This window comes from Cynocephalus volans, chromosome 11 (assembly GCF_027409185.1).
Source record: "Cynocephalus volans isolate mCynVol1 chromosome 11, mCynVol1.pri, whole genome shotgun sequence".
Lineage (NCBI taxonomy): Eukaryota > Metazoa > Chordata > Mammalia > Dermoptera > Cynocephalidae > Cynocephalus > Cynocephalus volans.
Genome location: NC_084470.1, coordinates 80472515 through 80496247, shown reverse-complemented (window position 1 = coordinate 80496247; position 23733 = coordinate 80472515). Strand labels below are relative to the sequence as shown.

General features: G+C 38.1%; 1 protein-coding gene and 1 pseudogene across 1 annotated transcript in view; one reads left to right on the top strand and one right to left on the bottom strand.

Moving 5' to 3' along the window:
• The first annotated feature begins 368 nt into the window (after positions 1–368).
• RYBP (RING1 and YY1 binding protein) overlaps positions 369–23733 on the top strand; it is a 73026-nt gene continuing 49661 nt past the window's right edge. Inside the window, exons 1-2 of the mRNA XM_063114038.1 lie at positions 369–494; positions 1247–1372. Of these exons, the coding sequence (XP_062970108.1) occupies positions 463–494; positions 1247–1372 (158 nt within the window). The 5' untranslated portion in view covers positions 369–462. The remainder of the gene's footprint in view (positions 495–1246; positions 1373–23733) is intronic.
• LOC134390558 (large ribosomal subunit protein uL22-like) lies at positions 17096–17623 on the bottom strand (annotated as a pseudogene).

Genomic DNA, 23733 nt, shown 5'->3' with positions numbered 1-23733 from the left:
CCGGGCGCGGCCACGTGCACCCAACCGGGCTCGCACGCTCCGCCGCGTCGGGCCGCGGGGCCACGGGCAAGCACGCGCGCCCCCAGCGCGCACACACTCCCGGGCACGCACACCGACGGCCCGGCCCACGTCCGCCACGCCCCGCCCTCCCCCGCGCCCCGTCCCCGCCCTCGCGGCTCCCGCTGCCGCGCTCCCATTGGCCGCACGGCGCGTGACGCGCGGCGCCCGGCCCCGCCCCTCGTCAGTCACTCGGCGGAGGCGGCGCTGGTGGGGACTAGTCTCGTCCGGAGACTGGCGGCGGCGGCGGCGGCGGCAGCGGCGGCGGCCGGAGCTTCGAGCCCCAGCGGCTGAGGGCGGGCGCGGGGGAGGGAGGGGGGCCGGTCCGCGACGACTCCCCGGACGGCGTTTCTCCTCCGAGCGGCGCCGGTTTCGGCTTGGGGAGGCCGGGGATACATCCCATCCATGACCATGGGCGACAAGAAGAGCCCGACCAGGTACCTGCTCAGAGCTGAGGGGGCGGAAGGGGAGGGAGGGCTGGGGGCGGGTGGGGGCCGGCGACGACTAGGCCCCGGAGCCACCCGGGGCGGGGGGAGGCGCTGCTAAGATGGAGATCCGGAGGCGGGGGGAGGCGGCGGCGGCGGGCGGTGGCAGCGGGAGGCGGTGTCGCTCCCGCTCGGGGCCGGCGGCCGTGCGCGCCGCAGCCATGGCGGCTCCTCTTCAGCCGCCCTCCGCCGCCGCCGCCGCCGCCGCCGCCACTCCTCCCAGACAAAGAGAGATTTAACCAGGTGGGGAGGGAGGGAGGGCGCGAGCCAGGGAGGGGAGAGGGAAGGAGCCGGCCCACTCCCCGCCGCCGGCCTCGGGCCGCCCCTGCGCGCCCCCTCCAGATCCGGCCCGCGGCTCCCCTCCCGGCCCCCCCAGCCCCATGCTCAAGTCCACAAGTCCGCCCGCTTCCTGCGCCCGCCGCGGCCCTTCCCGGGGCGCCGCTGCCGCCGCCTGGTGAGCGAGGCAATCCGGCCCGGGCCCGGGGTTTGCAGGGTGCCGGTGGGGGCGCCGGTTCCCTTCCCCGCTCCCTCTTCCAGTCCCCGAAAAGGGTGGATAGGTGGGTGGTCGCCCGAGCGAAGTTTCCAGCGCTGGATTCCTGCGAAATTACGACGGCTCACCAGCGCCTGTGTTTTGCCGTTTCTCTCCCTTTTTCCTGCTCCCTGTCTCTTCCCTCTCCTTTCCCCCACTCCCCACTCCTCCAAAGGCCGAAAAGACAAGCGAAACCTGCCGCAGACGAAGGCTTTTGGGATTGTAGCGTCTGCACCTTCAGAAACAGCGCTGAAGCTTTTAAATGCAGCATCTGCGATGTGAGGAAAGGCACTTCCACCAGGTACTTGGAGATGTGATACCTTTTGTTAAAGGGTGGGGGAGAGGGTAGCGTGCCATACTTTTGCCCTCTTTCCAACTTGTTGATTGCGGCCTTTTCTGCATTTGGGGGTGGGTTATGTGTGTTTTGGGTTGTGTGTATTTCGTGTTGGGTGCAAAGCCTCGTGCTCACTAAATGATTTATGGCAGGGAATTTTTCCAGGTTTTCGTCCTATTTCAGACACTGGATTTCTTCGACACTAGTATCCATTGGCTTTTTGGTATTGGCGTGGAAAGAGAAGAAGCAGGGCTGTTTACTATGGATTGTAGGACGTTAGACATTTGTATTTTCGCCATGTGCAGAATGGTTTTAATTTGCTTGACCTGAATTATTATTATTATTTTTTTTCTCTGAAAAATTTTGGTGGTGGTATCACAGTAAGACTGCTAGTGTTTTTCCAATCTTGAGCTGCATATGTCTGTTATTTTCTTGCAGTTGGAAATAAATGTTGGGGTTTGATAAAGAAAGTGCATTTTTTGGAAGGCTGAGCTGTCAGGTTTTTTTTGATTAGCTTATGTAGAGTAGTGATGGAGGACGATTTTGCAAAATGGTGAAATGAATAGGAGGACTATATTGAAGTTTGCTTAAAGCTTTATTATGATGAAAAGAGTGTTGGAAAAATTCCTTTCCATTTAGATAAAGGTAGTAAGCTGCATATGGTATCAAAACGAGTTGAACTACTCTAGATTTAACATTTAGATATACTTGAATAAAATGTCAAGACTGATTTTCTTCCAGTCATCTTTTAGCTTGCAACTGGACTTTGTTTCAGTGATGTCAGAGTATGAAGTTAAACTATTCTTAGTGTCATTTAACGGACAGGCATTGGGGTGTGTGTGAAGGTGAGACAGAATGAGAGTTCTTGGTGGATCCTTTAGGACTTGAAGTTGATTGCCGAAGTCTCATTTAATCAGGTACTTGTTTTTGAATTGGTAGCATTCCAGTGACTGTGTAGTAGTAGTACTCCACAGATTCAACTGGTATTGTTCTTTGACAAATGAATGTGTCTTGTTAAGATTTTTCATTGCTTTATTTATACCTGGGACTAAATGGCATATTGGACAACCTAAAAGGATATAACTCTGGGATTAATTGGCCCACTTACAGGTAAGACAGCTCTGTGAATTCCACTTACTAAATAATGAGACCTTTGAATACAAATACTTAAGAACTATAAAAATATTTCCCATGAATGTTTTTTTAAGTAAGTGTATGCCAGCTTTTTGTATTATCATAGAACATATTTAGTTAAAATAAAAAACACACATCGGTGGTTTCACAGATTTTGTTTTGCTATCCAAAGTAGGGAATTCCGTCAAATGGCATGCAAGTTAAGAAATGTATTGGTTATTTAAAGCAATAGCGATTGTATGTTTTTTATGAGTAATGTTTTTTACATGTAGAATCCCTCAGAGGCCAAACCTCTTTATTGTGGTTTTGGTTTGAGTATTACCGTAGATGATGTTGAAGTAAATGACTAGGAAACTCCTAAGAACTTGAGAACCTTACTGGTGAAGAGAAACTTAAGCCATATTCGGTTTTTACATTTGATTTATTGCTGGGAATAATTGTCTCATAATGAAATGCACTTCAGTTTCTACATGCATTTAAACAATCTGACTCATCAAATTTTTGGAAGCATGTGGAAGGACTTTTAAAAATGTAAAAACTTTAAGAAAGTTTTTTCAGAGCCACAGATGATGATAGTGAAATTCAGTTTTTAAACAAATTTATTAGAATTTTTTTAAATTTGTGTTTTCTTTTTTTGGGGGGGGGGGTGCAGCTGGCCAGTACTGGGATCTGAACCCTTGGATATTTGTTAAATTATTAATAATTAAAATATTTTAGAGTCTGTTCAGGAACAGGATACTCACCTACTGGCTTTAAGGGTCTTCATGTAATTTTTTTTTTTAAAGATGACCGGTAAGGGGATCTTCACCCTTGGCTTGGTGTTGTCAGCACCACGCTCTCCCAAGTGAGCTAACCAGCCGTCCCTATATAGGGATCCGAACCTGTGGCCTTGGTTTTATCAGCACCACAGTCTCCCCAGTGAGCCAAGGACTGGCCCATCTTCATGTAATTTCTTGATGTCTGTCAACAAGTAGGAGTAGGATTAGAACACAGATTTCACACAACTCATCCATTCATGATACTTTACTGGCCAAAGTTCATTTCAATGTGGTTGTTGTCAACATTCTGGTGTTTTAGGTCTGTTCAAAAGTCATCATTAATCAGAATGCAAATAACATTTTGGCTTTTCTATGTTATACCATGTGGAGAAGTGAATTTGACAGGTTTTCATCGTGTAGTATCCCTTGTATTATCTGTTGGTTAATTGTGATGCTGGTTTTTTTCTTGGGCCTTTTTCTTTCTTTCTTTTTTTTGTATCTCAAAAGTTTGATATGAACTGGACGTTTTCTCTCACATATTAACTAGACTTGGATTATTGGTAGTACAAAACTTGTTGGGTTTTGGATGCTGAGTAGTAGGCAAAATTTGTGATTTTAGAATAATTTGTTGACTGGCACAGAAATTGTGTTTAATTGCTCTGAGCTAGTGTTTTGTATTTTAACAGCCTTACCTAGTTGGCTAGCCAGTGGTTATTTTGGAATTTTTGATCATTCTTGTCATTATTGTCACCAGTCAACCAAGGAAACCACCTTTGAATTAGTGGTATTCCAGAAGGACACACAGAATTTTATTTGCCCTTTGAGGATAGAATTGGTACTCAGTTTGGTTAGGAAAATATTGCCATTTGTCCAAAGAGCAGGTATTAAATTCCTAGGATGCTGAAGACTTTGGGAAGAGGGGGGGGGGGATGTTAAAAGGTTGATAAGATGTGCCCAAATGACCATAATTCAAGTCATAAACGCTCTATGAAAGGTACAGATAAAATGCTATCAGAAGTCAGAGCAGTCTGGCTTGGGAAATCAATTTGAAGCATTCCCTCTCCTCCATTTCTTTTGGGCAAGTAGAATTGATTTCTGAAAAATCTGTCAACTTTTCACTACTATTTGCCATGTGTGTCAGATATTTTTAATTCTGCTTGTAGAATCGTGAAGTTGATTCAGAAAGAGATCTTTTTTTCCCTTTTCTTTTGTAGCAGCATGGGGCAGAATGTAAGGAAGGTCAGAAGGTCCTAAGGAATATGTTAAGGGAAGAAGGAGGGGACACTTAACAGGTTACTTGGAGATTCAGGGGACAGTAGAGGTCTATATTTTATATATGTTATCAATTATGTGTTGGTCTCTTTGGTTCTTTGATACTTCTTTTTCCAATTCTACTGTCCCACTATTTACCGCTTGCTGGTTACTGTTTTTTTAAAAGCTTTATTGAGATATAATTTACACACCATAACATTCACCCTCCGTAAGTGTGCAGTTCAATGACTTCTAGCCATTTAAAGAGTTGTGCAGCCACCAGAATGTAGTTTTAGAACATTTCCATTGCATCAAATGGTTTCCTCATCATGCCCATTCTGTGATATACTTTTAAATCTTTAACATAGCTTGGAGGAGTCATGGGCAACTGGGAAGGTTGCTTCCCCACCATGCTGATGTACTCTAAGCCTTTTAGGGTAGAAAATAAAAGACTGTATGTTAAAGTGTGTGTGTAAAGTGGCAGGTGGGTGGGGAAGAAACACTATCCCTTTCCTAGGTGATAGCTAAAGTAGTATTTCCCATCCTGCTTTGCCAGTTTCAAGAAAGAGGATACCAGCTTTTAAAGATGAAGGAAAAAACACACCTACAAATGCATGAATTTACTTAATTTATTCTGTTATGTTGAAGTTCTCAAGTGTTGGGCACAGTAACTTCCTACACTTGGTGATAAGTTAGATATATTTTCTGTGGTTTTGTTTTTTCTCTGAATGCAGTGTTATCTTTATTGTAAAATAAAAATTACTAAGACATTCCTGCATATTCTTGTTGATTGCTATTTCTTTGATAGTAGTACTACATTTTTACCCTCAGCTACTGCTTAAATCACACTCACTTGAAAAATTGGAAAATTTTTGCTTTAGATAATTATAGATTTAGAGCTTTTCTAGTGTTTTCTAATCTTTAACTCTTTAGATTTTATCAGTGTTTTTTTTTTTGTTGTTTGTTTGTTTTTTAAAAAGATGACCAGTATAAGGGGATCTTAACCCTTGACTTGGTGTTGTCAGCACCACGCCCACCCAGTGAGCAAACCGGCCATCCCTATATGGGATCCGAACCTGTGGCCTTGGTGTTATCAGCACCGCACTCTCCCGAGTGAGCCACAGGCCGGCCCGATTTTATCAGTGTTGAATTGAAATCATGTTTTATTTGATTCCTGTTTATTTGAATACTGCTCCTCTGAAAAGTTTACTGTTTTTAGAGCTTTTTTAGACATGTAGAAGTGAGGAAGTTATTTCTGATGTGTAATAAGATTGTGTAGAAATCACTAACTTTAAAAAAAGGTGATACTTAGGATATTGAAATGGAAGGGTTGCAGAAGCAGCTGTTTTGTGTGTAAAACATTTTCCTCGTTTGGGAACTCCCTGATTTTTTGCAGGTTGTTACTTTGGACTTTTTCCTCTACTTTAGTTCATATACCCTGACAACTCATAAATCTCTTAAATGGTCATGAAGTATTTTAGAAATTTTATGGAAAACCACAACAAAAGAGCATCATCTTGTGAAGCTTTTCAGATAGGTAAACTGCCAGAAAGAAGAGGAGGTACCTACACTGGGGCAGAGCCAGGCCTCTTAGCCATGTTCCCTGGTAATCCACAAAAGTGGTTTTGCTCCTTAGGTCTCATTGGTTTTGCTGTAGTGTTTGTCTTTGATAAAAATTCTCCGTAAAATACATCAAAAAATTACCACACTCTTCCAAATCATCAAACCTTATCAAACCTTTCAACCTCAAAGCTGGTATAAAAACTGGTATAGTTTTAAAGATCACTCTTAACCCAGGAACGGAGTAATAATTTATTTTGTGTTTGCTGTTGTATTGGACGTACTGATTTATTGGTGCTGACTTGATCTTGTGTGTACTTGGTGACCTTAAAGTAAATTACCTGGGTAGTTGTGGTCATTTGACAAGTTTTTATTGAGCACACAGCCATCTGGGCTCTGGGTGTATGGTGGTGTAAAGACAGACAAGGTCCTTGTTCACACAGAGCTTTAAATTCTACGGGGAGGAAGAGAAAATAAACAAGTAAACAGAAAAATAAGATAATTTTGGCTAATGACAAGTGCTATGAAGAAATTAGAGCAGGATAAGGAACTACCGAGTGATGAGAACTGGGTGAAGTGACTGCTGTATACAGTGTTGAGATACACATTTGCATTTTTGGGAAACAGTAATGCTGCTTTCTTTTGGAGCCAGGGGGATTGTTATGGTTTACCTGTGCCATTTAGCTCATTTGTTCGGGACTGTTTTTAGGGTGCGCAGGCTATTAAATTTTTCTTAGTTGAACATTGTGGACTAAATCCAGGCCAGCTAGCTTTTTCTCTTAGTCATTAGGATGAGAGGTTATGAATGGATTTTTTTTATGTATTATTTATTCATACATCATATATTTTATTGTGTACTTCAGTAAGTGCTGGAAAAATTCCAAGATTGAGAAAAACTTCCTCATGTAGCTGTAGTTTACCAAAACGGTTATCAGAACAAATTCAGTTCATTAGTACTTTAAGTGATGGTAGTTCTCCAATGTCTCCTTTACAACTTGAGCTAGTACATTCCAGTCTTTCTGGCTCTCCTTCTCTTTTGCTCCATCACCAATGCTTTTTTCTCTTTTGTGACATCTTCCTTTATACTCCCTTTAACTAGTGTTCCCCCTCCCTCCTACCCGGTTTTCCCTCTTTAAACTTTTTGAACTGTAGCATACACACAGGGAAGTGCACAAATTGTAAGTAAAAAGGTTTGATGAACTTTCACAAAGTGAGCACACCTTTGGCTGTTTGTATACCGCCAACCCCCCATCCTGACTTCTAACACTAGAGATTAGTTTTGCTTGTTTTTGAACTTTATATGAGTGGAGCAATATGGTATGTATGCTTCTGAGTCTGGCTTCTTTCATTGTTATTTTTGTAAGTTTCATCCATATTGTGTGCAGTTCTTGTTTATTTTACCAGTGCTGTTTTATCCTAAGAATAGCTTAGAGCTCAACTTTTTACCTGCAGGTCCTTCCTTACACGTTCTAGAGAGAGGACCCCTCTTTACCCAGTGTTCATTAACTACATACTTGAATAGCTGTCTCCTCTAGACAGTAGCATGAGTCCACACATCGTTATGTGAAAAGAATGAAACCTGGTGTGTGAAGCTTTCTTGAGGACATAAAAGGGATCAACTTTTGCCTCTCATCAGTTGAACAATAGTTCATCAGTAATTTATATTTCAAGGCATTGGTTAAACACATGGAAGATTTCTGCTTTCAGGGAACTTAAACTCATTGAGAAGATAAGAGCATAGAACAATAACCAGTGATGTGTAAAGCACCTGATGATGTGAATGTCTTAGTAGGCCTGGAATGAGTGAGTACATGGTAGACACCATAAGTGCTTTTTAGAGGAGGTTAGAGACATTCAGCCTCTGGGTCTTCATGATTCTTGGGTGTGGGATTTGTTGTACAGGATACAAGCTATTTTGTTAGTTCCTCGCCCCTTTCTCACCCCATTTTTAACTGTTCCCCCTCTTTAGATGGTGTCATCCACACTTTTTCACTTCTTCCTACAGGCTGTTGATTCCCAGATACTGTATTAACCACCACTCACCAGCCCCATGCATGTGTGCGTAGGACAAACAAATCCAGCTTCTTCCTGGACATCTCCACTTAGATTAAAGGCAGTTCAAATCCCACAGGTTGAAAAGCAGAATTCATCTATTAGAGTTTTCTAAAGTGTTGAATACAGCACTTCCGGTTCTTTCGTAACCTATCTCCTGGTTTTTTGTTGCCTTTAGGATAAAATCCAAATTCTGGGTATCACAAAGGGCTTGTGATTTGTTTGGTACTTTACTATGCCTTTCTTTAGATTTTTTGGAAGCAGCCTGCCACCACCCCATGTCCCTTCCACACACAGCATGTGTGTGTTTTATACCATACTGCTTGGTGTTTTCCAAGCATGGACCATGGTGTCTCACGTCCATACCTTCACATGCTTTTCCTTCCTTTTGTGTCCTGGCTGACTCCTGTTTGTCCTAGATGTTTCAGGAAGCCTTTTCATCCCCTTCTAATCATGCTTTATCTCTGTCATAACACTTACACTGTATTTTTATATGATTTTCAATCTGTCTCCATTATGTTGTTACCTTTTTTGAGGGCAGGACCTTTTCTTTTTATCACTTTATTTTCCTGTGTCTGTTTTAGTGCTTGGCACTTGATAAGGTGTAGAATAAATGAAGACTGGTCGAAGGAGTTCCAGCTGAGCTCTAATAAATGTTCTTTCATATTAGGGCTTTTGTGTGTGTGTTTAATGTTATTGGATTAGGGGAAGGTTGTCTTTATGAAGTGTACCCTTAAAGTAGTATTCCTGTTTTTCTGATTTTGTTTTCTAAACAAGTACTAGAACTTAAACACAGAACTACAGTCTTGGAGGCTGTAGACAGTGCATTTAAAGTACTTCTCGGAGTGGTTTTGAGGCTCAGAGTTTTGGCACAATTATGTAAACATTAACTGTGACATTTTCTTATCCTTTTTGGTTGTTCATTTCGTAATTTCAGTAGCCAGAAATAGTGGAAAGTCTGATAATAAACCAGGGGATCAGTCATACCATATAACACCAATTTGTGGGAGTCATAAGGTGTGATAAGGAACTAAATCTGTGTTTGTAAACTGGCACCTAAGGCAGTTTAAAAACGGTTCCAAACATTTTGAGTATTGTTGGAAATGTCATGTACATTGTTCTGCTATATTAACATTCTATAACTTAATGGTTGCATCTTATACACTTCATAGTTGTATCTTGTACATCATGTACACTACTATTCTGTTGAGTAATTTGGATTAATTACTTCTATTTAAGTTGAAGTCTTGACTCATTCATTTATTTAGCTGTATTTTTGGATCCATAAAATAATTGACACAGACTATGGTGCCAAAAATGAATTCTCAGTAAAAGCAATGCAAATAAACTACTGTATTACACAGAAGTCATGAACAGTTGAAATTATAGGGTAAACAGCTGAAAATTCTATTTTTAAGTAGTATTAGATATTACTTTCCTTTTTTCTTCTTCCTCTACCAATTTAGAAAATTTGTTCAGATTATCTTGTGGTTAGGAAAAGAAACTAGCAGAGGGATATGTAAAAAAACCATCTTTCTTGAAAATTTGTTCAAAAAAAATTTTTTTTAACAATTTAAGAGCATCAGCAATACAATTTAAGATGAAACTTTGATAGCCCTTAGGAGGGACAAGAAATTAAGGGTGATGTAAGATGCCATTTTCACCAGCGTGTTGGATGTATAACACATACAGTGCATGGTGGTTTAGTCATAAGGAGAAAACAAGTCTGGTGACTGCTTTCTAAGAACATACCAGATTTCATAGGTAGGTTAGGAGGTTTATTAACTGCTCTCTTCATTCTTTTACAAAACTATAAGCATTGTTTTAATATCTTAAGTGCTATGAGAATGGTCAAAGTTGCAAGAAATAAGAATTCAGCTCAAGCTACCATAAGCCATGTAAAAACAAAACAAAAGTTACTGGCCCACATAGCTAGTGAGAGAGGGATACCATTTGAACTCGAGAATCAAAGAAAGAACTGCAGGAATCAGGACTCCTGTCACTTGCTCAATCCCTGGATCATTTTTTGTTGCTTAGAGGTTAGGATACTGTGATTGGCCAAGCCTAATTAATCTTCAGGGTCCCTTACTTGAAAAGGGAGATATGATACTAGGTGGATAGAAAGTAGCTACCATACTTTACTACACCAGTGTAGTTGTTGGGTTAATACTTACAATATATGTGCGGTTCTAATTTTGAACTACAAGCTCCTTGAAGGTGGGAGCTATATTTAGTTTATCTGGTATCATCCCAGTATCTTGTAAATTATAAGTTTGTTTTTATATGGATAAATGAAAGAAAGAATGTTAGTGAAGATTGGTAAAATCTAAAGGTACTGCTCTCCTGTTGGTTATTTTCTTTTATACATTGGGTCACTGATCCTTTGTTCTTTTTAATTTTAGTTATGAAGGTAATACATACTTATTACAGAAAACTTGGGGACAAAACAAAAACATAAACAAAGGTCAACCATAATCCTCCCACCCAGAATTATTTTTATCTATTGAACAATTTATTTATTCATTGGACCACAAATATTTGAGTAACTACACTTCCAGGTGCTGTATTTTAAACATGCTATTTCATTGAATTTTCAAAACAATATAGGCAAAGTTTCATGTGAGAGTGGGAAAATCAGGCTGTGTGTAATAGGAAACAAAATGAGTCTCTGATTTCAAAGACATGTATTCTGGCCTGTTGGTTGTTGTGGTTCATTTTGGATTCTTTTCAGGTAGAAGTTTTGTGAATACTTCGTGGTTTTAGGATTCCTATTTGTACAAAATAAAGTTAGAATCTAGTTTTCTTTCTGGATTGTTTTGATTTGGGGGAGGACCAAAATACTGAATTCTTAATATCTGTAGCATAATTAACTTTGCCCAAGTCCTCCATTAAAGAGCAATTTTGTATACAGTTATGCATCACTTGAGAAGTGTTGTTAGGCGATTCTGTGGTTGTCATCATAGAGTGTACTTACACAAACCTAGCTAGTATAGTCTACTATACACACCTAGCTTATATGGTGTAACCTATTGCTCCTAGGCTACAGATCTGTACAGCATGTTACTGTACTGAATACTGTAGGCTATTTTAACACAATAGTATTTGTGTATCTCATACAGATCTTAACATAGAGAAAATGCAGTAAGAATATGGTAAAAAAAAAAAAAAAAAAAGGTAAAAAATGGTATAACCATGTAGGGGCTCTTACCTTGAATGGAGCTTGCAGGACTGGAAGTTGGTCTGGGTGAGCTGGTGAGTGAATATGAAGGTCTAGGACATTGTACAGTACTGTAGACTTTATTAACACTATACAGTTAGGCTATGCTGAATTTGTGGAAAAATAAATTTTTTCCTCCAATAATAAATTAACCTTAGGTTACTTAAATTTTTAGTTTATAAACTTTTAAATATTTTTAGCTTTTGACTCTTGTAATAACACTTGGCTTAGAACACAGACACATTGTATAGCTGTACAAAAATAATTTCTTTATATACTTATTCTATAAGCTTTTTTCCATTTTAAAAATATTGTTTCACTTTTTAAACTTTTTTGTTAAAATCTAAGACATAAATACACATTAGCCTAGAACTTACACGGGGTCAGGACCATCAATATCACTGGCTTCCACCTCCACATCTTGTCTCACTGGAAGGTTTTCAGGGGGAATAACACATACGGACGTATGGAGCTGTCATCTCCTAGGGTAACAGTGCCTTCTTCTGTAATATCTCCTGAAAGACCTATCCAAGGCTGTTCTACAGTTATCCTTTTTTTTTTTAAACAAGTAGGACTGTACTCTAAAATAACAATAAAAAGTATAGTATAGTAAATACATAAACCAGTAACAGTCATTTATTATCATTATCAAGTATTATGTACTATACATAATTGTATGTGCCATACTTTTATGCAACTAGCAGTGCAGTAGGTTTATTTTTTTATTTTTTTAAAATTTTTTATTTTATTTTTTTATTTTTTTTAATTTTATTTTCTCGATATACATTGTGGCTGATTATTGCTCACCATCACCAAAACCTCCCTCCCTTCTCCCTCCCCCTCTCCCCCCCAACAATGTCCTTTCTGTTTGCTTGTCGTATCAACTTCAAATAATTGTGGTTGTTATATCTTCTCCCCCCCCCCCCCCCGGTTTTGTGTGTGTGTGTGTGTGTGAGTGTGAATTTATATATTAATTTAATTTTTAGCTCCCACCAATAAGTGAGAACATGTGGTATTTCTCTTTCTGTGCCTGACTTGTTTCACTTAATATAATTCTCTCGAGGTCCATTCATGTTGTTGCAAATGGCAGTATTTCATTCGTTTTTATAGCTGAGTAGTATTCCATTGTGTAGATGTACCACATTTTCCGTATCCACTCATCTGATGATGGACATTTGGGCTGGTTCCAACTCTTGGCTATTGTAAAGAGTGCTGCGATGAACATTGGGGAACAGGTATACCTTCGACTTGATGATTTCCTTTCCTCTGGGTATATTCCCAACAGTGGGATAGCTGGGTCGTATGGTAGATCTATCTGCAGTTGTTTGAGGAACCTCCATACCATTTTCCATAGAGGCTGCACCATTTTGCAGTCCCACCAACAATGTATGAGAGTTCCTTTTTCTCCGCAACCTCGCCAGCATTTATCGTTCAGAGTCTTTTGGATTTTAGCCATCCTAACTGGGGTTAGGTGGTATCTCAGTGTGGTTTTGATTTGCATTTCCCGGATGCTCAGTGATGTTGAGCATTTTTTCATATGTCTGTTGGCCATTTGTATATCTTCCTTAGAGAAATGCCTGCTTAGCTCTTTTGCCCATTTTTTAATTGGGTTGCTTGTTTTCTTCTTGTAAAGTTGTTTGAATTCCTTGTATATTCTGGATATTAATCCTTTGTCAGATGTATATTTTGCAAATATTTTCTCCCACTCTGTTGGTTGTCTTTTAACTCTGTTAATTGTTTCTTTTGCTGTGCAGAAGCTTTTTAGTTTGATATAATCCCATTTGTTTATTTTTCCTTTGGTTGCCCGTGCTTTTGGGGTCGTATTCATGAAGTCTGTGCCCAGTCCTATTTCCTGTGAAGTGTTTCTCCTATGTTTTCTTTAAGAAGTTTTATTGTTTCAGGGTGTATATTTGAATCCTTAATCCATTTTGAGTTGATTTTAGTATACTGTGAGAGGTATGGATCTAGTTTCATTCTCCTGCATATGGATATCCAGTTATCCCAGCACCATTTGCTGAAGAGGCAGTCCCTTCCCCAGTGAATAGGCTTGGTGCCTTTGTCAAAGATCAGATGGCAGTAAGTGTGTGGGTTGATTTCTGGATTCTCTATTCTATTCCATTGGTCAGTGTGTCTGTTTTTATGCCAGTACCATACTGTTTTGGTTATTATAGCTTTGTAGTATAGCTTAAAGTCAGGTAGTGTTATGCCTCCAGCTTTATTTTTTTTTGCTCAGCATTGCTTTGGCTATGCGTGGTCTTTTATTGTTCCATATAAAAGACTGGATAGTTTTTTCCATTTCTGAGAAAAATGTCTTTGGAATTTTGATGGGGATTGCATTGAATTTGTATATCACTTTGGGTAGTATGGACATTTTCACTATGTTGATTCTTCCAATCCAAGAGCATGGAATATCTTTCCATCTTCTTGTATCCTCTCTAATTTCTCTCAGCAGTGGTTTGTAGTTCTCATTATAGAGATTTTTCACCTCCTTGGTTAACTCAATTCCTAAGTGTTTTATTTTTTTGTTGGCTATTGTAAATGGGCAGGCTTTCTTGATTTCTCGTTCTGCATGTTCACTATTGGAGAAAAGAAATGCTACTGATTTTTGTGTGTTGATTTTGTATCCTGCTACTGTGCTGAAATCGTTTATCAATTCCAGCAGGTTTTTTGTAGAGGTTTTAGGCTGTTCGATATATAGGATCATGTCATCTGCAAACAGGGACAGTTTGACTTCATCTTTTCCAATCTGGATGCCCTTTATTTCCTTCTCTTCTCTGATTGCTCTGGCTAGTACTTCCAACACTATGTTGAATAGGAGTGGTGAGAGTGGGCATCCTTGTCTAGTTCCTGTTCTTAAAGGAAAAGCTTTCAGCTTTTCCCCATTCAGGATGATACTGGCAGTGGGTTTGGCATATATGGCTTTAATTATGTTGAGATACTTTCCCTCTATACCTAACTTATAGAGGGTCTTTGTCATGAATGAGTGCTGAACTTTATCAAATGCTTTTTCAGCATCTATAGAGATGATCATATGGTCCTTGTGTTTGAGTTTATTAATATGGTGTATCACATTTATTGATTTGCGTATGTTGAACCAACCTTGCATCCCTGGAATGAATCCCACTTGATCGTGGTGAATAATTTTTCGTATGTGTTGCTGTATTCTGTTTGCTAGTATTTTAGTGAGGATTTTTGCATCTATATTCATCAAGGATATCGGCCTGTAGTTTTCTTTTTTGGTTATATCTTTACCTGGTTTTGGTATCAGGATGATGTTTGCTTCATAGAATGAGTTTGGGAGATTTGCGTCCGTTTCAATCTTTTGGAATAGTTTGTAAAGAATTGGTGTCAATTCCTCTTTGAATGTTTGGTAAAATTCTGCTGTGAATCCATCTGGTCCTGGGCTTTTCTTTGTTGGGAGCCTTCTGATAACAGCTTCAATCTCCTTTATTGTTATTGGTCTGTTCAAATTTTCTACGTCTTCATGGTTCAGTTTTGGGAGCTTCTGTGTGTCCAGGAATTTATCCATTTCCTCCAGATTTTCAAATTTGTTGGCGTATAGTTGTTTGTAGTAGTCTCGAATGATTCCTTGTATTTCAGATGAATCAGTTGTAATATCGCCTTTTTCATTTCTAATTTTTGTTATTTGAGTCTTCTGTCTTCTTTTTTTTGTTAGCCATGCTAATGGTTTGTCAATTTTATTTATCTTTTCAAAAAACCAACTTTTTGATTCGTTGATCTTTTGAATTGTTTTTTGGTTTTCAATTTCATTTAGTTCTGCTCTGATCTTAATGATTTCTTTCCATCTGCTAACTTTAGTTAGGTTTGGGTTGTTCTTGTTTTTCTAGTTGTTTAAGGTGAAGTGTTAGGTTGTTCACTTGCCATCTTTCCATTCTTCTGAAGTGAGCGTTTAATGCAATAAATTTCCCCCTCAATACTGCTTTTGCAATATCCCACAGGTTTTGGTATGATGTATCATTGTTTTCATTAGTTTCAATCAGTAGGTTTGTTTCCACCAGCATCACCACAAGCACATGAGCAATGAGTTGCACTATGTTAATATGGCTGCGACTTCACTAGGTGATAGGAATATTTCAGCTCCATTGTAATTTTATGGGACCACCACTGTATGTACCATCATTGACCGAAAAGTCGTTAACTGAAAAGTATGTTGTTATGCAGTGCATGACTACAAGGAAATGCAGATTTAATGTTTTTATTCTAAGTTTGTTTAGAGTGATGGTTTTCAAACTTTAGCATACATCAGAATCACCTAGAAGGCTTATTGAAACGCAGATTGCTAGGTCCCACAACCAGAGTTTCTGGTTAAGTAGTTTTGGTGTAGGGTTTGGGAATTTACATTTCTAACGAGTTCACAGGTAATTTTGATAACTGCTGGTCTGGATATCACACTGTTGAGAACTGCTGGTGTAGACAACCTTAAATCCTCCTAAAGAGAAGCCAGCCAAGCTTCCTAATGAAGTTGATTTTGACGTTATGGGAAAATTATGTGTTGGCATTTCAAAGTGAATTTAGGAGAAGTGATCCATATTCTAGGAACCATGTTTTTAGCCTAGATTTGGCATTGGAGGTGCTTCCTTAATTAATAAATACATTGTACAAAGTACAGTACTGGAATATTTATGAATTGCACCATACCAGCTAAACTTGTATCTTTTTTACATTCTAAAATCAGCTATTATCTTGCAATATTAACACTTGGATTGAATTTCAGATATAATGTTCAAGGAAAAAAATCCTATTTCTTTGCACTGTACATTGGTGAGACAGAACCAGATCTTAGTCAGTAAACCAATATTTCAATAAAAAGCTGGCAAGTAACATGAACATGTTATTCATAAAAGAACTACAAACTAAGTCAGTAAATATGAGAAATGTATAACCTTCCCGTTACTCAAAGAAGTGCAAAATAAAATAACATTTTTGGCAAATTAAATTTTAAAGATTAAAAAAATAATAATTTTCATGAGGCTGAGAAATAGGTATTCTCTTAGACGCTTGGTGGGTATGTAAATTAATTTAAATTTTCTGGACACCAGTATGGCAGTTAGTATCAAATACCTTTAAAATATTTGTGCCCTGTGACCCAGCAGTATAACTTCTAGGAAATTTGTGTGACCTGCGCATAAAAACTTCTGTAAGTATACTAATGACATCATTATTATAACAAAACAATGTAACATTATCTAAATAGGGATCAGTAGAGAGTTGTTAAAAATTATGGAATAGTCATGATGAAATATTTTGCAGCTGTTAAAAATATTTTGAGGTCTGTCATACATTGCTGGTGAGATGTAAAATGGTACATTCCACTCTGGAAAATAGTTGGACAGTTTTTTACAAAACTAACGTGTCCTTACCATATGATCTAGCAGTTGCACTCCTGGGCATTTATCCCAGAGAAATGAGAACTTATGTTCACACAAAACCTGTTCATGGCTTTATTTATGATAGCCCAAAACTAGAAACAACCCAAATGTCCTTTACTAGGTGAATGGTACATCCACACTGTGGAATACTATTTAGCAAGAAAAAGGAACAGACTATTGATACATACAATAACTCGACTGGATCTCAAGGGCAGTATAGAGTGAAAAAGGTCAGTCTTAAAAGGTCTCATGCTGTATGACGCCATTAACCTTCTTATTGTTATTTTTTAAAACTTTTATTAGCATTTATTTTATGCTGAATTTATTCTCATGCCATAAATTTTAATTTTTTGAGTTTCTTCTGGAATATCTCTTTCTTCTGTGCAACATCTTCGTCTGGTTTAGTAACAGTTTGTTCCTTTTCAGTAAGGATCATCTCTGTGTGGCAGTGGGGGCTCATGTATGGGTTAATAAAACCATGTAGAACTACTGTAAGTGCGGCGGTTCATCTTGGGTACTTTGTTCATCTGGATATGCTCATTGACCAAAGAATCTACATCTAAATAAACCCTTAAGTTCAGCATTACTCTCTGCATTTTTAAGAATGTGCAGCAAAAATTCAGCACTCTTTTTTTGGCCACTGGATCTGCGTCCAGCCCCACTGTTTGGCCTGGACACACCTACCAACTCCACCATTGTAATACCGGAACAGTACACATTGTTTGTGTAAAGTGACGTCTTTCAGATACATGGTGGCTTTTCAGATATGCATACCCTTGATGGCCTGGGCAGTTTCGTGGGTGTTCTTAAAGTGAGCACGAAGATTTGAACCTCCTGATTTGCATGATTTTGTGGGATTTTCTGCATCACCATTTTCATAAGTCACCTTAGGCCTTTTAGGGAAAGAGGACCATTAACTTTCTTAAAATGACAAAATTGAGAACGAGAACAGGTTAGTGGTTGCCAGGGATTAGGGCTGGTGGCAGGAGAAAGGGGAGAAGGGTGATCTTTGTGGTGATGAGGTAGATCTGTATTTCTGTTGTGGTAGTAATTAGGTGAATTTATGCATGTGATAAAATGGCATACTGCATACACAGACATCGTACCAATGTCAGTTTCCTGGTTTTCACATTGTACTATAATGAAGAATATATATTGGGAGGAAACTGGGTAAAGATTACATGGATCCTCTGTGTACTGTTTTTGCAACTTCCTCTGAATCAATACTTATTTCAAAAAGTTAAGAAAATGTTTAGAAAGAAGATGTAATGATACAGGAAAATGTTCATAAAGTATTAGAAAAAAGCAAGTTATAAAATGATAAAATATATGATCCTACTTTAATAATTTTATACCACTCAACCTAGTACACATCTAGAAGGAATGACTGATCAAAATATTAACTGATTGATATGATGGATTCTTTTTTGTGCTTTTCTGTAATTTATGTAGTGGGTGTCTGGATGAATCTGTATAAATTATGTAGTTGAAAAAAAGTTTTATAATAGGGAATTTTAAGAAAATTATCTAATTCGGGATATTGAAATTTAAATAAGTGAAACTGTTTTTGTGTTAAGGGATTTTAGAATTGGTTTTATTGATTATGCTAACTTAGTATTAAAATAACTATTAAGATTGGAAAGTTTTTGGATGTACGCTCTAAAACACGTATTTGTGAATTTAAAATTGGTTTGTGCTCTTTGTATTACAAGATATCCTATGAAGTTCTAAATCAGTGCTGTCCAAAATAAATATATTACAAGGCACTGTAATTTTAAACTTTGTAGTAGCCACAGGATGAAAGTAAAATAAGAAGCAGAGGAAATTAGTTTTAAGAATGTTTTATTTAACCAGTTATATACAAAATATTATTTCAACATGTAACAAATATAAAATTATAGTGAAATATTTCACTTTAATTCTTCATATTAAGTCTTCCAAATCTGGTGTTTCATAATGACAGCACAATTCAGACTAGCTGCGTTTTAAGGGCTTGGTAACCACTTGTGGCTAGTGGCTACCATATCGGAGAGGAGTAGTAATAGATGAAAGCCAAGGCTTTGGTGTCAGACCTAAGTTTGAGTCTCTGCCAGTTTGCTAACCTTGTGACCTTGGATATATTCCTTGAACCTGTGGTTTAGTTTTTCATTTACATTTGACCCTTGAACAACATGGGGATTAGGAGTGCTGGCTCCCTCTATAGTCATCAAAAATCTGCTCTGTGTTTAACTTTTGAGTCCTCTTGAGTCCTCCAAAACTTAACTACAAAAGGCCTGCTGTTGACCAAAAGCCTTACTGATAAACATAAAGTGGATTAATAGCATATTTTGTGTATTATATACTGTATTCTTACAATAAAATAAGCTAGAGAAAAGAAAATGTTATTAAGAAAATCGGGCCGACCCCGTGGCGCACTCGGGAGAGTGCGGCGCTGGGAATGCAGCAGCGCTCCCGCCGCGGGTTCAGATCCTATATACGGATGGCTGGTGCGCTCACTGGCTGAGCGCGGTGTGGCCGGTCACAAAAGACAAAAAAAAAAAAAAAAAAGAAAATCATAAGGAAGAGAAAATACATTTACAGTACTGTACAGTATTTACTGAAAATAATCCACATATAAGTGGATCTGTGCTGTTCAACCCATGTTTTTTCAAGGGTCAACCGTATAAGATATGGATAATAACTTCTTCACAGGGGAATTATAAGGATTAAATGAGTGAATATATGTAGTATATTTAGAATAGGATCTGGCACAGAATCATACTGTAAACAATATATGTTATACAGTGGTAATGTTGTTATTCCAAGATATTATGTATTGTATTGAATAATTATTCTAAAAGTTTGATTTCTTAATATTAGTGAATAAATATATAAGTGGTACATGAAGTAATCCTCATTTTCTATAATTAGAATTAAAGTTTTGGACCCTAACTTTTAAATTATGACTGACTGAGTAGACAAATATTTGAGCACTCATGTGCAAAATACTGCACCAGGCAAGACTGAAAGTCTTAAGGTGGTATCCTCAAATACTGTTTATTTGCATAGCACTTCACATTTTGCCTGCCAGTTTTTAGTCTTTTTTTCCCAGTGTAATACTCAAAGCAATCCTGAGAGGTAGTTGTTATTCTGCCTTCCACAGTTGAAGAAGCTGAGGCTTAGAAAAGTAACTTACTTTTATATCCAGTTAGAAGAATAGAAGAAAGTTGATTTAATTAAATGGACAGATTAATATGGTACCAAAGTGTTTTAACTGCATTCTTTTAATTCTTTTCCTTCCACTTTTGCCATCTCAAGGGAGAACACATCACCCTTTTCCAGGACCATTTAAATTAGAGACGGACAATAATATAATGCCAGTTATAATACCTTGCTTAGAATTATCCTGAGATTATTAGCCTAATCAGATCACCTATAATATAAAAAGTTATCATGATCCTGTATAGATGAGGCAATTTGTTTTGCTTGTTGTGGTATTTTTCTTTATAAAGTTGAGTGTTTCTCATCCTGTCTCTTGGATATATATACCCATAAAAATGGGCTGAGAATGTGCAATATATGCTGAGTGTCTTAAAATCAAGATTCTTTGAAGTGCTGTTCGTTGCTTGACTTACTCAGAAAATTATACAATTCTTTGAAAGAACATTGCATGCCACCATTAAAATCACTGGTGACAGGCAGTGAGTTTGTGAATGATTGACTCTTCCAAGGCAGTGGTGCAGTGGAAGGCACTTAGCTCCTGGGCACAGTCACATGGAGCATATATCATTATGTGTTCAGGCTGTGTTCTAATATGTACATTCTGCTTTCACCATATACATTGCTGGCTTTATTTCCAGTTCTCTTCCAATTAAAATATTGAAGAAGTCGCAGGACATCCAGTTTGTTTCTGAGTACTACGGAACAAAATGTATGACAGTAAACTATCAGCTCATCTTGGCAAGTACTTCTGGTATGCACTATTAAACATATTTGTAAGAAGAGGAATTATATTTTGGTGGTCAGAATGGGAGCGGTGATAGTGTATGTATGATAGGTATGTAGAGTGTTCTTTGTTGGTTTTTGTTTTGTTTTGTTTTGTTTCCAGATTTTTTTTCCTTGGCGCAGCATGATTTGTCTGGCAATGCCTCCCTCTTTCCCTATCCATCATTCTTTACTGTAGATTGAGGACTGTAAATCTTAAACAAAGAACCCATCAGAATCCTATACGAAGAACTCACCATTTCTGATCTTTTTGAATCTTAGTAACGTGAGATTCTGCATTAGTTTTCTTGATTTTAAGTTGAAGGGTGATTGTGAGGATTGTGGAACATGGCTAACCTGATTGACTTTTGGGATGAAATTTGATGCAATGTAATCATGTTTCAAAGATTTTCTGTCTTGGAAGGGGGATCTCATGGCCTAGGATTGCTGTACAGTTTCTGCTACTGCAATTATGTTGTGAATAAAAGCTTTAAAATACCACATTATTGTAAGACAACTCATATATGTACAGATATATATTCTAGGTTGGGATTTAAAATTGCATGTTCCAATTAAAATTTGAAATTTTCTGAAGTTCACAGAGCTACATGATTTCTATGTCTTTTCTAGTTGTGATTTTTGTCAGTTTTGGCAATATAATAAGGTGATTTAAATATCACCATGTCAAATGATTTGTCCGAAATATATACAGAAAATGGTTTATTTGTAAAGTGCCCTCCCATGATGTATAAATAGATATTAATGCATTTTGAGATCCCTGAATAGAAAAGCTTTATTAAAAATTTTTGGTAGTATTGTGTTTATGTATAGTTGGATAGTTCTCTTATTTAAGTTATAGTTAGTTTTTATTTTGAAATCCTTCATTTCAATATAATAAGGGCTAACAGATCCTTGCCCCTGATTTTCCCTTTCTAAGAAATTAAACTCTGCAAACTAACCAAAAACTATATTCAGTCAATCTCCTAGTCAGGATCTCTAAGATAAGGGCTTCAGGATAGAACATCTGGTGTGAAATACAAGTGTGTTTTTTTTTAAAAGTATAAACAGGTGTACTACAGCCCAAAGGCTATTCTTACTTAGACCTTTGTTGTATTATTTAATTGAAAGAATGATACTAATACATTTGAAAATATTTTTATTACTGAAATAGAACTGAATCATGCCAGAAGGCAAGCTTGGTTCTGATAAAACAGGCATGCATTGGATGTTTTTCATGTTTACTTAACATTTATTAAATATCAACTGGTTTGAGTGTGCTAAGTGCTATAAGTGTAACACAGACCCGGAAGGAGCTTGGTTCATTAGGGCACAGGAAGAACATTGGGACACAGCTCATCAAAGGCTTCATCAGTGATCATGCACCCTACCCAGTGCTGATAAGTAAGGGCCCACATTTAATGGGCATTTAAAGTATAGCAGGCACTATGTAAAGCCCATTTTGTGCAGTTTCTCATTTAATCCTTACAAGACTGTGATGTATGCATAGGTATCCCCATTTTGCAGACAAGGAAATGAGGCTTTGAGATTATGTTCCCAAACTAAGTTTATATTAGCAGAGTTGCATTTGACTTGATCTTTTCCAACTAGGCAGGATTGCCTGTTATTCTGTTTAGTCTTTTCTTCTGATAATGGCATTACCACCTACACATCTGTTCAATCTGTAGACATTAATGTAGACACTCATCCATAGCATTCAGTCAGATAGCAAATTATACCAATTTTATTCTTCTGGTATTTCTCTTGCTACTACTTTAATTTAGTTCCTCTTTATTTCATTTTTTATTTCAGTGTGAACTTAAATAATTGCAAGCCTCTATTTCCCAGACCTCTACCTGTACCACTGCAGTAGCCTTTAAACTGACCTCTTGAGTCTAGTCTCTTGTACTGCCCAGAAATATCTCTGGAAAATACATAGATCGTGTAGCTTATGTGCTTAAAAACCTTGGGTGCTGCCTCATTGCCCATGGAGGTCTTTGGCCTTCTTAGCATGCATTTTTTGGTTAAACTGTTTAGTGTTCCCTGAACATGTGCTTTTGTGCCACCATGCTGCCTGCCACATGCACTTATAACTGCTTGAAGACTCTTATCTCTTGTTGTGACATGGTAAAAACCAGCTTCTGCTTCAAGGCCCAGCTCATGTTAACTCTTGGGAAACCTTCCTTGATTCTTTTCTTTTGTGATCATTGAAATACTTTGTGCTATAGCTCTAGCATAGCACACAATCATTTTGTACTGGAATTTCTTGTTTACATTTGTTAACCCAATTAATATTTGAAGCCCTTGGGCAGAGATAGTGACTTAACTGTTAAGTCTTCAGAGGCAAGGTCTTACTGAGCTGCTTTTGTATTTTTCAATGTACTCTTTTAGAGTGCAGTTCATTCTTCTGATCTCTTATTTACAGTTTTCTTTTTAAAATAATTGTGTCATATGTTGGCTAACTCTTTGCAAATGGTATGTTCGTTAAAAAAAAAATTAGAACACTAGGTAAATACCTTGGAAATACTGCCACACTAGTTTCCTTCCTTGCTTTAGTTTCTAATCTTACTCTTTGCATAGTCAATCTCTGTTGTTACTCTTAAGATAATTCCCTTGATTATCTACCTCCCTTTCAAGTTCTTACCTGCTTTTCTGCTCACAGCTGAGACAACAGTTGGTTGCAAAATAGGATTCTTCTGAAGCACTGTCTGTTTTTAAAAGGTGATCCCTCTCAGGAGGGCTTGCAGAGAATCCCTGCCCCTGAAGTTCTCTTCTGCTATGTACTTGCTGGCTAAAGGTTTTAGAAACAGCACCTAGAGGGGTTTAGATTCAGAATATGGTTTAAGCAGGCAAAGGTGGTATATTAGTCTGTTTTTGTTGCTTATAACAAAATACTTGGAACTGGGTGATTTATAAAGAAAATGGAATTTATTGCTTATAGTTTCTGAGACTGAGAAGTCCACAGTCCCTCTGGTGGTGGCAACAGTGACCCAGGGTTCTCACATT